Source organism: Eupeodes corollae, chromosome 1 (genome assembly GCF_945859685.1).
Source record: "Eupeodes corollae chromosome 1, idEupCoro1.1, whole genome shotgun sequence".
NCBI lineage: Eukaryota > Metazoa > Arthropoda > Insecta > Diptera > Syrphidae > Eupeodes > Eupeodes corollae.
Window position 1 is genome coordinate 202,608,434 of NC_079147.1, and position 15,324 is coordinate 202,623,757.

General features: G+C 29.7%; 1 protein-coding gene across 2 annotated transcripts; it reads left to right on the plus strand.

The window, feature by feature from the left end:
• Positions 1-2,999: 2,999 nt before the first annotated feature.
• Positions 3,000-13,062, plus strand: LOC129941344 (acetylcholine receptor subunit alpha-like 2). 2 transcript variants are annotated; one of them, XM_056049942.1, is made up of 8 exons: positions 3,000-3,531; positions 4,618-4,662; positions 6,394-6,503; positions 6,914-7,094; positions 7,363-7,522; positions 8,882-9,467; positions 11,969-12,170; positions 12,606-13,062. In XM_056049942.1, exons 1-8 carry the CDS (start codon positions 3,313-3,315, stop codon positions 12,798-12,800), a joined length of 1,698 nt encoding a protein of 565 aa, XP_055905917.1. In that variant the 5' UTR covers positions 3,000-3,312; the 3' UTR covers positions 12,801-13,062. The 2 variants fall into 2 exon arrangements, with proteins under 2 accessions (XP_055905917.1, XP_055905918.1); XM_056049943.1 differs by having other exon boundaries at positions 3,437-3,531; positions 6,895-7,094.
• The last annotated feature ends 2,262 nt before the right edge of the window (positions 13,063-15,324 follow it).

The following is a 15,324-nucleotide window of genomic DNA, read 5'->3' on the forward strand; positions in this document are numbered from 1 at the left end:
AATACCTTACTGATGTCAATAATATGTTTGGGAAAAAAAATTAAAAGAACGTGATCAAATATAATTGGAAGGAAAAGCTAATGTAAAAACCTTCATCAAAGATTAAATAGTAAATATGTTTAAATTAAGGTGGGAACGAGAGTAGAGATGGTAGTTTTTCTAAACAAATAATTTGCAAGATACATTTATTTTACAGTTTGTGTAACAAAATAAATAAATAAAATAAATAGAAATAATGCTAACAATTGTATATATGTAAATATCACAGTACAATACTATTTGTATTAATAGTTAAATCAGTCTTTTCATTTTGATAGAAGTAAATAAATAAATAAATAAACGAATAAATAAATAAATAAATAATAAAAATAAATAAATAAATAAATAAATTAATTAACAAATAAATAAATAATGAATAAATAAATAAATACATTTATATATAAATAAATAAAAATAAATATGTAATTAAATAAATAAATTAATAAATAAATAAATAAATAAATAAATAAATGAAAAAATAAATAAATAAATTAATAAATACATAAAAACAAGATAATATATTCACAAATACAAAGTATATATATAAATGAACAAACAAATAAATAAATAAATGAATACGTAAACAACTAAATTAATAAGTGAACACCTATGTACTATATAAACAAAAGATGGACTAATAAATAATAAATAATTAAAGTAACTAGAACAAATTTATTATATACATAAATATAGAACGAAATGTAAATAACTGTTTTTATTAATTTAATAAACGCATCTATAAAATCACTTGTTTTTTTATTTTTATATTTTTATTTCTTTTTTATGTGTGAGTGTTTAAAAATATCTGAATGCGTATTTCAAAATGCTGTAACAAGAAAATAGAAGATCCATAAAGATTGGTTTTGAATAGTTTTATTCTTTAATTACTTTATATGTATTATTTAAGAATTTATAATCGTATTTACAAAACTACAAACGAAGAATAACAAAACAGTCAACATTTCAAACATTCTTTGCTATTTCATATAAATATATTCATAAATAAAATAAAGACACTTAACACTTAAAAATAAATACGCTTTTTATAATCACATCATAAGCATTCAAAGATTATTTTTATATTATTGTTTTTAAATATCTTCAAATGGTGTCACAACTACGGTAAATAAAAAATTGTTAATTTTTAAACTTGTGACAAATAGGAGAAATATATGGCAAGTTTTGCATTTGTAATAAACTTTGAATTCGATATTTTAATCAAACATGACATCACTAAAAACGAAGGTCCCCCGATTCCGTCCTTCTATCTGTCTGTCCCAGCCCTACGGAAAAAAACATCATGTCGATTGTTTTTAAACTTGGAGATTGCGATTTTAAGCAGACTTGTGTTAGGCGTTTCATTTTTTTAAGGAAACATAAATTAACAGTAGTTCCCATATAAATATTTTTTGGTAAAAAATCGAAAAATTCGAGTTTTCTCAAAAACTAACCGATAGATTTTTACTAAATTTTCTCTTAAATTTCTTGTTTTTCAATTTGGCTTCTTTCAATAAAAAAAATGTATTTTTGTATCAGCTCAAGTAAAGTCGAAGTTAAATAACGCTTAACAAATCCTAACGTAGAGTTGGCTTTGCATATACGACCAAATTAATCCGCATCGCGCCATAGAGATTATAATTTAAAAAAAACTTCAAGGTCTTCAAAACTTCAAACGCGATGTAAATAGAGTGTAATAGAGATATTTAACAATCAATCAAACTATGAGTACGTCTTTTGAAGAAAGTTATTGTGTGACATTTAATAGGGCTAAGGTTTAGCCCATTCTTTTTGCACCAAACAACTTAATGGTAAATATTCTCTTGGAATCGTAATTTAATGTTGAGTTGAGTTTCTATTTAATAACTGAAATACAGAATTTTTAGCCTACAATATTTTGTAATGCAGCACTTTGGCTAAGTATTATAACCCATACAGTATTATTACATTTGATTATTTTGAAAGTGAATCCACTTGTAATGCCATATAATTAATGCATTTAACTAAATAATTGACTAAATTAATTCAGCTTTAATTCCATACAAGAGCGGTGCACGAAACACTATTACTCCGAGCCGCGTCATCTACATAGTTTATTTAATATTTACCTATTTCAGTATAAGTCTTTATAAGTAGGTAACACAATAATGAAGATGGGTGAGGTTATTTACATCCGTATAGTATACTTCCGGTTATCTAACGAAGAACTAATGTTTTTTCTAGTAGAATATTATGATTTTCTTATTTTTCAATACAAAATATTATAAAAACTGACCTACGGCAAAATCTACTAAAATAGGTACAGGTACATATCTTGATAAAAATGTTATCATGGTCTTATTTTTTATAATTTAAGTGAAAGAACTACATTTTGTACATAGGTATTGACATTAAAAATTCTTAAATTTTTTTATTTTCATGTAGGTACTTTGGGGCTGTGGCTATAATTAGGTACTTCTTTTTTTTGTATTTAAGGACCCAACCCAAAGTTAAGAGAAGCTCCTAGAGTTAAAATAATACGACCCACCCTTAGCTTAGACTAATCCCGTTAGAATCATCTTAAAATTAAATGCCGAGACAAGAGAATTTAAGAGAATAAAGCCTGTAAATTTTGCCATGGATTTGAAATACGAATAATTTTTCGTTGGTTTTGGTCTTATACCTAAATGTTTCAAAAACAACTAGGATAACATGAACTGCTCAACAATTTTTGCTTTTTTTTTCTTTTTTTTTTTAATCCAAGAAACAAGCTTTATTATATATCTCACGCAGGCTTACTTATAGCTTACTCAAACTTTTTTGGGTTTGGTCTGTGATAAGCACATTTATTTACAAAAATGAAATGAGAAACAAATTGTAGACTTATCAATAGATTTTCTCTCAGCAAACTTCATACTTCACAGAAAAATAAGCATGCGCTTCCTCCAAAACGAGTATATGCGTATTCAAAATCGATCTAAATAATTCTTTCCAAAAGTTGGTTGATTGTTAAATTTTCTTCTCATATTGACAGGATAACAGACATAAAAATACATGCTGCTATTAAGTTGCAATAACAATTCATGACAAGTAGGCAAAGATATTTTTAACACCAGTTAGACTGTGGTTTTCATTCATAATGCACAAAGAATGAGAACGGAATAATAAAACTTCCAATTTAACTTTGAAAATTGTATTAGCAAAATGCTAGTTGCAAAAATAAGTGAAGAATTGTGCGTATAAATTATTTGTGTGTCGGAAAAAATAAGAAATAAGCATCAAGAACAATTTCTTAAGATGACAAAGAAAATATATTCATTTTTAGATTGTTTTAAATGTGTCTATGTGATCTTTTTTTGTTTGGTATTGATTGAAAGTGTGAACGCGAACCCAGATGCCAAGAGGTTATATGATGATTTGTTAAGCAATTACAATCGGCTCATTCGGCCTGTAAGCAATAACACAGATACAGTACTCGTAAAACTGGGTCTGCGATTATCTCAACTAATTGATCTGGTTTGTATATAAAACGAAAACTATAATATTTTTCAACCATTATAACACTTCTTCTATGGAAGTCGCGAATTTGGTATCTATTATTTTTTTACTTAAATTTCAATAAATATCTTATATTTCGGAGCAAGAGAATAATACATATTAAACTACATACATTTAAATTAAGAATATACTTGTATAGTTTGTTTTAAGAAAACCTTTGAGTTACAGAAAACCAATTTTACACACAGAGAGCAAATGGTGTTGGAATCAGTGCAATGAGCTTTGTGCGGTTTTCGATGTCATTACTGAAACGAAATTTGTGGGCTTAAAAGATGCACCCACTACCTACTATTTTATTTTGTTTATGTCCTTATTTCATTATTTATATCTACATAATAGTATCTAACAAATAAAAGAAATTGTTGCTAAACATTGTATAGAAAATAGCTTACTATACTTTAGCATTAAAGAAAAATAAAGAATTTATTGTTTAGGGCTTATTATTAACAAGTAATAGTTGTTGTTTGTTTCTAAAGGTTGGTTAAACTTTGAGGGCCGATGTTGATTTTGAATTAAAAACACAAATTATTTAGGAAATTATAGTAATTTATTTTTATTTTTTAATATTGGTATGGTTCCAATATGTTGTATGGAACAAAATATCGGCCAAATGACCTCTGAGATATAGGCGGCCCTATTCCATCCGATGGTAAAAAATTTCCATCACTTTGAGGAATACCTAATAGAGATCTTATGCCGTTAATAAGCCTTATAATCGCATCCTTTAGCTTTTGAATTGTTGCTGGCTTATTGACGCACACTCTTTCTTCCAAATAACCCAAAAGGAAGAAGTACAACGGTGTCAAATCACATGAAATTAACGGCCAATTCACTCCGCCACCACGTGACATTTCGATAGTTGTTTGGTACGTGCCACCAGTGTGTAATTGAGAAATGTCAAATCAAATGCAGAAAAAACTCGAAGTTTAGGTGTGGTTCACTTTCAACATCGGCCCTTAAAATTTAACTACCCTTTACATTTAACTTCGGTATTTAAACTATCTGTACTTGCGCAATATAATTTTTGATTCATATTATTTTCAGAATCTTAAGGACCAAATTCTTACTACAAACGTGTGGTTGGAACATGTAAGTAAAAAGGGAATAAGATATTAGCGATTAATTATGTTATGTGGTTGTGTTCAGACTTTAACCAAAATATACATTTTGTGTGCAGATTTGTTACAAATTTAGCTGTATTTTAACACTTGTGATGATGGTCTGATTGACTTCTAGGCATTCAAATAATTTGAAAAAAAAATTCTGTTGCTTTTAACATTATGCTTGTTCTGTCATAGAAGCGTTTATTAATTTTCTTTTTTTTAATTAAACATTCAATGGATTTCCTTAAAGACTTCTATGCAGTACTTTAATTTTTTTTTTTTTTGTATGTTATTTATTTTATATAATTATATATGAATATAATGCAACGTCGTATCTTTACAAATATAAGTTTACGGAATTGTTTTTATGAAAGACCTTTGGTCGTTAAACATCATAACGTTTTCGTTATGAACGTTCTTCTTCTGAAAATAAAAATATCTGACAGATTATATATGTTCACATTCGAAATCATACATAAACAACAAATTTAAACTAAAATAGCCTCAAGCTGGAACCAGTGGTTTTACGGAATAGCTTCCTTCGGTAAAACCACAAGCAAAATTTTATAAACTTTATTGATACTCAACCAAACTAAAGTGAAATAGTAAGGAATGGTGAAGAAAGCAACAATAACAATGTTACCAATAACAATTTTGTATTACTTCTCTGAGATGTCATTCCGGCTTTCTAATAATTGCAGCGTTTTTCAGGCGGAACTGTTGGCGATAAAAGAAGTTTTGTTCTGGCTTAAAGTAACGTGATATTAACATCTGATATCCGTATTTTCTCAGATAGTCAGGCCGATATCAAATCTCTGGACTTTGTCTCTATAATCTCTATTACAGTCCATAGCTACCGATTATCTTCAAAGGAAAACAATTCAATATTCACAACTGCTGGGTGCCTGGGTATACAAACATTCTAGGAAACCGTAAGTCAGATGAACTCGCCAGAAATGGTACAGCACAACCCATTCTACCAATCGCTTTATGTAAACATCTAGTGGAATAACATCTCTACGTGTCAGGTCACGAAAAACATATGGCCTACGATTTAAAGCGCTCAAGGTACTTGATATCTCTAAGCAGGTCGCATATAATTTCAATAATCGGTGTCATACCCGAGCATGATCTTATTGAAAAGCACGCCATACGCTAGGCGTATTCTCAAATGACATTTCCAGAAGCTGTATGGGTAAAGAAGAGGAGGAAACAGCTTTTCACTTCCTCCATACATACCCTGCTTTAGCTCAAAAACGCAAAACGTACCGAGGAAAATTCTTCTATAACGATCTCAATCAGATTAACATAATCAGTCTTCCACGGTTCGTAAGCGACTCATGTTGGTTTTATTGAGTTCAGAGGAAAGCCTCGAGGTTCATGTTGTATCAGAATGGACCAATAACTTGGCCTTAGTGTGTCCTACCCCATCCCTGACAGCCTTCGTTTGTTTCTGAAGACTAATAATTGTTGAGGGCAAAAAGAGGTTCCAGTAACTTTATTTGTTAATTTTAATCAACAAAATTAATCCAAATCTTAAACTTATCTAGTGTATTACGACGTTGTATGAATATCCTTATTACAATGACTTGTATGTACGATTTCTTAGATTTTAAAGTATTATGAGCAAGAGCATTGTTCTATAGTTTGATGGGAGTTTAATAAAAATGTGTAAATTAATTTCACTATGTACTTGACTATAATCAATGTTTAACAGGAATGGCAAGATCATAAATTTAAATGGGATCCAACCGAATATGGAGGGGTTACAGAACTGTACGTACCATCTGAACACATTTGGTTGCCGGACATTGTTTTATATAATAAGTGAGTAAAGTTTTAGTACTACATTGATTTCTGTTTAAATCTTATTTCTAGGTTTTCTTTTTGCAAAAATATTTAACTATTAAATACAAACAATTTTAAAGGTATAATGTAGGTACATTCCACAGCAAAACAATGTTAAAAATATATGATATGATACGAACATGATCGACTTTAGTGTATTAAGATTATGTGCTTTGAACTTAATTCAAAAGCCTATATACTATTTAAGTGGATATTTATATGTATCAAAATAAACAAGCCAACAAATACTAACTACATTACATAAATTCATAAATTTCCTTTCATTACCTGCCGACACTTTTTATTCACGCAACTTGTTTTATATCAACATTTTTAAATTTTCTTTTGTCGATCAAATGTTTTTTTCAAGCATTTTTAAACCATTATAGTGCCGATGGTGAATATGTTGTAACCACAATGACAAAAGCTATTCTCCACTACACTGGCAGAGTCGTATGGACACCACCTGCAATTTTTAAGTCTTCTTGCGAAATCGATGTACGGTATTTTCCATTTGATCAGCAAACATGTTTCATGAAATTCGGATCATGGACATATGATGGAGATCAGGTAAAAAGCATTTTTAACTTTAATTTACATTTTATTTTTCAAAAATAACGTTTGAAACTAAAAAGTTCGGTAGTAGTGATTAAACAAAAATTGTATTCTGTTCTTAAAAAACACATTTTACTATCAAAAACGTACTAAACGGTTTCGCTGTGTTGTACTTGTAAATTGTAAACTAAATATGTTTTTTGTTTTATCATTTGTTTAAATTTTTGTCATTTCCTGCATTACACTCACCATGTTCTCATTTTATATGCATTTGTTTTCTTAGATTGACCTCAAGCATATTAATCAAAAAAACGATAAAGACAATAAAGTCGAAGTTGGTATTGACTTGCGAGAGTACTACCCCAGTGTAGAATGGGATATTTTAGGTGTTCCAGCAGAGCGACATGAAAAATATTATCCTTGCTGTGCAGAGCCTTACCCAGGTATGCATAACAAAACTTTCTAAAATGTTCATCAGAGTTAAAAATTATGTTATTGCTATATTCCTATACTTTCTTTAAAGCATTTTGTTATATATTTTCTTGCCAAATACTTAAAAACAATCAAATATCAAATTGAAAATAAATAATCACGCCAATTGCCTAAGCTGTCTCGTTTGCATCTGATTTGGTTGCATTGATTTTCTAAAAATAATAGATCACCTTCTACTCAAACCTTGTTTAAGAATCATAGGTTTAAAAAGGCTTATTCTGTTTTATAACCATCTTCTATTAGAAGATCCTTGCTTTTAAGCTGGTCTGCTATGTAGTTCCAATTCCTTTTTTTATTAGTTTTGTCTAATCTTTTCAAAAAAAAAATGCTTTGCCAATTAATATTGACTCTCGTTTTGCTCAAAGAGGTTTTGAAATTGGTCTTGGTATGTTAGTTTCAGCAATTTCCTCGTTTCTTTTCCATTAATAGAACGCAAAATTAAACCATTCAGACACGTTTGAAATCAGATTCAGAAGTTCCGCATATCTTGCTGTCAATTACGTCGCATGTAATTGGGGTGGATATGCATATTGGTACACGCCATTTTTAGCTTAGCCACCAAAAATATACTCACACTTTTATACAAACATTATGAGAAACTTTTGTTAAAATAACTAGAAAATGTATGTCCTTACGGTTACAAGGTTAGATATAAACTTTTATATTGTATTAGTAACTATAAATGTTAGCCACTATCCTAACTTGAATTCTATGGTTCTTTTAGGATTTTTTTCTGGATTAGGATTACATTCATGGTAGGACTAAATATTAAAAGTATTTCAGTACGGCAGTCTTACTACTGATAGTAGAAAGCTATAGATAAATGATTGATTTACATGTAAATGCATCTGCAATTTTGAAGAAACGTAATTGATACTTAAAAATCGATTGTGTTGAAGAGAGGAAAATACATACATAAATGCATTAAGGAACTCCTTTTAAGCTGCGAAACTAGAGATCTTCTGCCTTGATGAATATTTTTAACATGCCCTTTATTTAGCAGAAGTCAAATTCAAAATCAGATACATGTAGACTCAGTATACGAAACATTTTGTAATTTTTTCTTCTTGTAGAATATTTGTAATATTAATTTGCCATTAAAATACGCTTTAAAAAAGCTTTTGTTTTATTTAGACATTTGCTTCAAATATAATATATAAATACATTTCAACGAAAATTGAATTTGCATTTCTGATTTCTTATAGGCTGTTACGCTTTTGCTGTTTTGCTTTTGATTACAGCAGAAGTTCACTAAATGTTTTTATTAGTATGTAAATATTTTAACTGATATATTAATTTTCGTTTTTCAGATATCTTTTTCAACATTACTCTTCGTCGTAAAACACTATTTTATACTGTTAATTTAATAATACCTTGTGTAGGTATTTCTTATTTATCAGTGCTTGTTTTCTATTTGCCAGCTGATTCTGGAGAAAAAATTGCTCTCTGCATAAGTATTCTTCTTTCACAAACGATGTTCTTTTTGCTTATATCAGAAATCATACCGTCAACATCACTTGCGCTTCCATTGCTTGGAAAGTATCTTTTATTTACAATGTTATTAGTTGGCCTTAGTGTTGTTATAACAATTATAATATTAAACATTCACTATCGCAAACCAAGCACTCATAAAATGGCACCATGGGTGCGGGCTTTCTTTATAAAACGTCTTCCCAAACTTCTCTTAATGCGAGTGCCCAAGGACTTGCTAAGAGATTTAGCAGCGAGTAAAATAAATTATGGTAAACAATTAAGCAAAACTAAATTTGGCCAAGCACTGATTGATGAGATGCAGTTAAATTCCGGAGGATCGAGTCCTGGTTCTATTCGAAGAATGCAACTTCGTGGAGGTATTGGAGGATGTAATGGTCTCCATTCAACAACAGCCACTAATAGGTAATGTTAATTGACTTTTGTTTTAGTTGTAAACAGTTTAAATATTGAAAGGTGAATGCATCAATTAAAAATGTCATTTCACCAAAATACAATTTGAGTCTAGGCTCTAGAAACTACAATGGCTCTTAACCTGACATTTGACATTAAAGGTAATTATAATCTTACATACGAAACTGCAAGATTGATTAAAATGGAGATTCAACTTATGAAATGATTTTCTAAAAAGCTTAAACAACGACGTAATGAGCAGATATTTATGGAGTAATTATTATAAATATAACTTAAGGCTAGTGTACGTTCATATGTACATGACTTGGTGTAATATTACTTAACAGCATTTCTATGTATTTCAAAACATTTAGCATTAACTTATAGCATCAAGGCAATGTTTTCAAAGAAGACTATGGACATCGAGCCTGCATAGAGCGAACATTTCTTTAGAGATTTGACTCTCAATTGAAAATCTATTTAAAATGAAAAATTATACTTAGGAACTTATACCAATATAAATACCAATATATAACTGACTACAAATATCATTTTCAGCTACATATACAGCGGATCAAAAAAGTTTTGGCAATCGCATTTTCTGAAATTGTATATAAATGTTGAAGGTTTTTTTATTAAAAACTTATATATATTTTTAATCTTGATTACGCCTCAAACAAAAGCACACAAAAAACTTTTAAATTGAGGTAAAAAAAAGTATTGGTAATACCTATTGATCTTTTAGCTTTTATGGTTTTTAAAGTACCTTAAGATTACAAAAGATAGAATTTAGTATTTTTAATTGCTTTGCCCTTATAATCAACGTTTCAGACATTAATGAATCGAAATGTTGCAAAAATCCAAATAGTTAAGTAAATCTGTTAAAAATTTAAGATGGTTAATAATTTGAAATAAGTTTATTCACGGTTCGAGGTGTTATCAAATTAAATTAAATTAAATTGGGTGGTGCAACAGTCCGTTTGAGAACAAGGCCCTAGTGACTGACAACTCTCAACCATTACTGTGTGCGAGTACTGTTGTCTCGGATGGAAGGGACCTACAGTTTTAAGCCGAATCCGAACGACAAATTTGAGAAGACACTTTTCATGACAAGAATTACTTTTGGAGAATTTGTCAAATCCTCGCAAGAGGCAGTACCCGTGAAAAAAACTTTAGGTGGCATAGGCAGGGATCGAACCCAAGACCTCTCGCATGACAGTCCATCGCACTTACCATTATGCCACGGATACTACGAAGTGTTATCAAACAATACGAAAATATCGGTTCAACGAAAAACAAGAACAGGCGTAATTCTGACAAAGTACGAAAAACCACCAAAATAAGTGTTCCAAATTGATAAACATCTTGATATTTTCCAAAACGTATTAAAATAAAACAAAAGAGTTTTGGGAATCGGTTGCATTTTCTGATGAATTGCAATATACCGTCTTAGGGTTAGTTGTTGCGAAAACCAAACACGGATCTAAAAAGTAAAAATAATGTCACTACTGTCAAACATGATGGTGGAGGGAGCATTTTGGCTTTGGAGGTGCATGGCGGCAAAGGGCGAGGGAAATTCAAATTTAAATAACAGCGTTGGAAAGCTTGATCTTCGTCTTTGATCCTGAGCACACTGCTCCTTAAACTCGTGAGTGGTTACTTTACAATGCTCCAATGCAACATAAAACTTCCCCGCAATCTCCTGACATTAATCTTATACAAAATGTTTGGAATAATTTAGGACAAGCATTTAGAAACCACAAGATTTCTTCAAAATCAGACCTTTAAAGGAATATAATGGAAATTCTAGTATATTTGATGGACCAAAGTTTACTAGCAAATATGGATGTCAATGCAATGCACACAAAGTACTAATTATTAATAAATTACACTTAGTTCATATTTGTTTATAAATTGCTCATTCAATTGTCAACTATATTTTTTGTCAGTAATATTGTTTCAATTGCAATTAAAATAAATTTGAATACTCTCATGAAATTAACTTTTAATTTCTGGTATATAAGAAATATGTATATGATTTTTTTTTTAATTTTTGAAGTCGTATGAAACTGTAAAAATTGCCACTACTTTGCCAATACTTTTTGTATCCACTGTATAAATGTACTACATTTATAAAAAAACTAAAATGTTTCCAAATTTCGTTCTATTAATGATGAACCTATTATATGTAATAAAATTATGATTTTTCTTTATAAAAAGCTTTAACTGTTAACTGTTTTTATTAATTCAAATTAAGAGTGCAATTTCACAGTTCTTTTTCAAATGGATTGTAATTCTTTGTCTAAAGATAAACCAATTTAATAGTAAATAAATGCTTTTTCCATCCAATTGAACACAAAAAATCGGAAAAGGGTTGAAATTTAAAAATCTTATATTAATTGATTTCAATTGTGAGTTGATTGTTCACAAGAAAGAAAGAAGAAAAATCTGGGATTAGAATTAAAAGGCACATACAAACATCATGTGAATTATAATATTATTTCGTTTTACAGATTTAGCGGACTTGTGGGGGCACTTGGGGGTGGATTGAGCACTTTGAGTGGATATAATGGCCTACCGTCTGTTTTATCCGGATTAGACGACTCTCTCAGCGATGTAGCACAACGCAAGAAATATCCTTTTGAATTAGAAAAGGCAATTCATAACGTAATGTTCATACAACATCATATGCAACGCCAGGATGAATTTAATGCAGTGAGTTGAATTGTATATAACTTTAATATTATTAAGTAGCGCTTTGGATGTCGATGTTTCGTACTTATTTACAAGTGAATAAGGTAATCTTTTGTATACTTGATTAGATTAGTCTTTAGAATGAACAAAAGAAATCTTAAAAAGCAGAATTGTTCAAAACTCAAGAAAAATAAACTAAGTAGCACTTTAATTGTCGCTGTCCTTGTAGACCAAGATCATAAAAACATATGTATAAGTATTCTATATACAAATATGTATTTCATAGCGTGAATGTTACTTTTGAAACTTTTAATTTCGTTTACCAAATTTGTTGATTATATTTAAAATAAATATTTCGTGTTTATGTACATATTTTTAAAAATGAATCTCGCAATTGAAAATGTAATTATTTATAAATCACTCTTTACTTTGTTTTATTTGTATTCATTTTTCTAGGAAGATCAAGATTGGGGTTTCGTAGCTATGGTTCTTGATCGATTATTTCTTTGGCTGTTCAGCATTGCATCGATTGTTGGAACATTTGCTATATTATGTGAAGCACCATCCTTATACGATGATACAAAACCAATTGATGTTGAATTATCAGTGATTGCACAGCAACTCTACAATTTGACGGAGAAAAAGTCATAGAAAGATATCCAATTTTTAATTACATGAAAAATGTATTTATATCGAACGTGCCAACCCCAATCCAGTAACATTTAAATTTTTAGCTTAGCATGAAAGGGCAATTGAATAAAATAAAATGTTTATGGGTATTTTCTCTTATTATCCCTAATTGTTTAAATAATTATTTATTTAAAAAAATGATTTTAGATACAAATGTATTTAAAACTAGTAAAATTATGTTAATAAAATTTTTATATAAAGCTGCAATTGGTAGCTACCAACCTTCCGTAAAATCATTTTTTTTCTTAAAATTGTTAATATTATTTTTTAAGTAAAAAGTAATTTTCCATTTTAAAAATTATAGCCTAGTACAAAAATTTAAATATCTGATGAAGTAACGCTTCGTACATAATATTTCCGAAAAAAAATATAGACTTTGCATGGCAGGTTAGCAACTTGGAGTTTTAAGTCTATCTTCAAAATATTTCCAACTCTGATTGTAATAATCTTTTGTGAAAAACAAAAAACAACCTGAAAACCAGTCATTTCAACTTTAGTAAAATTTTAAGAAATGCGGGTAGATGATTTATTGGTTAAAATTATCAAAAGCACCCTTTTAACTTTATAACTTACTAAAAGGCTTGAACAATTTTTTAAATCGTTTGAAATTTTCCGCCAACCTCTGTAGTAAGTTCCTACTTTAATACCAGACATGAAAGGACTCTTTTTTATTAGGTTACTAGTATGTTTGCTTTATATAAACGATATAACTGATAATGTAGTTAAATGTAGTAGACCTACTCGTACCTTGTTACAAATTGAAATTACATTAGTTGGATAGACTGTAATTGCATATTTGCATATGAATCAGATTATCGTTATAGGAAGCGCTATAATGCAGATATAAAGGCGATCATGTTTATAATCGTGAAGTAACTCATTCCGCTCTTCTTTATTTCATAATTGCAGATGTACATCCAACATAACTAAAGCACAAAAAGGTTAGTTGTTTAACTTACATTGTGTATCATTCATGCAAGCTCTAGGTATACTGCGTTCAAAATACATCGGACTTTTCGTTTGTCAAAATACGTGTTCCATGAATTTATTTTTTTAAATAAAAAAAAGAGTGGCTATTTTTTAATTAATGAAATGCAGAAAAAAACTTGACGTTCAGGTGTAGTTCACATTCAACAACGGCCCTTAAAATTTAGCCACTTTTTTATCGCTGCAAAGCGCGGTTTTGAAAAAAAAATGATATTTTTCAGCTGGTCAACGCTGAAGTCATTTCTTCGGATTTGGAAATAAAATTATAGGTCTTTAATTTTTCTTTTCATGTTTTCCTCAGAAACAACTGCTGTGAATATTTTGAAAATGTGTATCCTATATGCAGGCAAGTCGGTTAAACAGTTGCACACACGTTTATTTCTCATTTATATATTCTTTACGCTTCGATGACCTGGAACCAATATAATAGCGACAACAAAGTGTCATCCTCTTAACTCAACATATCAGTATTTTATATTTGGGTTTCTGCTAGAATCGGCTTAGATGATATGCAGTATAAATGACTATCAAAAACGACTAATTCAGTCATTTGTGGTAGATCAATAGATCCTCAATCAAATTCGGTAGATAATTTGATGGAGTTCATTTTTAAACTATGATTCCCAGCATCTGTCTGCCGAGGCTCGAAAAAACACAGTCCATTTGATCACTAAAATGTTTCACTACACAATATATATTGCTCGTTTGGTCACCGTTGTTTGTGGATTGAATCTTGATTTCCAATGCCTTAAGAGTTAATGACTTAACATTTATGTAGCTCTATAAAAAGTAATCGAGAGGCTTTAAATCGCACAAAAAAAGGGACCAATTAACAGAACAACATTCTGGAAATACAGTTGTACCTACTCAAACTGATTTGGTAATATAATTTTAAGCGCGCAGTATGGAAAAGTTACACGATTTTTGGAAACAAAGTATAAATTAGCTCCATACCGCTTATTATTCGCCATAAGCATTGATATTCGTTAGTGAACTATACTTATTGACTAAGCCATTTAGTCAGAAATAAGCTTCATGTAGTACAATTTATGAACTTCGTGACCAGTATATTTTTTAAAGTAAGTTACTGTTTAGAAGCGTTGGAAGCTAAAAAATACGGTATTCATATGTATATGAAGCAAACATCATTCATCGCCGCACATGAAGGTTAACATTTGCATCTCCGTGACGGTAACGGCACTCTTTCACACTTTCCCCTTTTTTGCACACATCTATTCCACTGTAGTCTTCTTCAAAATTGAAGAAGCAGTTTCACGTAAATCGAAATCCGTCATAAGAAAACTGATCCAACTATTTTTCAATTTCTTTTTGCATTTTCCTAAGATAAACATAATTTATGAAGTATGAGAATACGAACAATGTTCAACATATTATTATCTACGAGTATAATATTATACTCATTGAAATAAGTAGAATGCACTCTGGTTGAACTGAACGTAGTTCCTAGATTTTTACATTTCGTTTAAGGCATTCACAA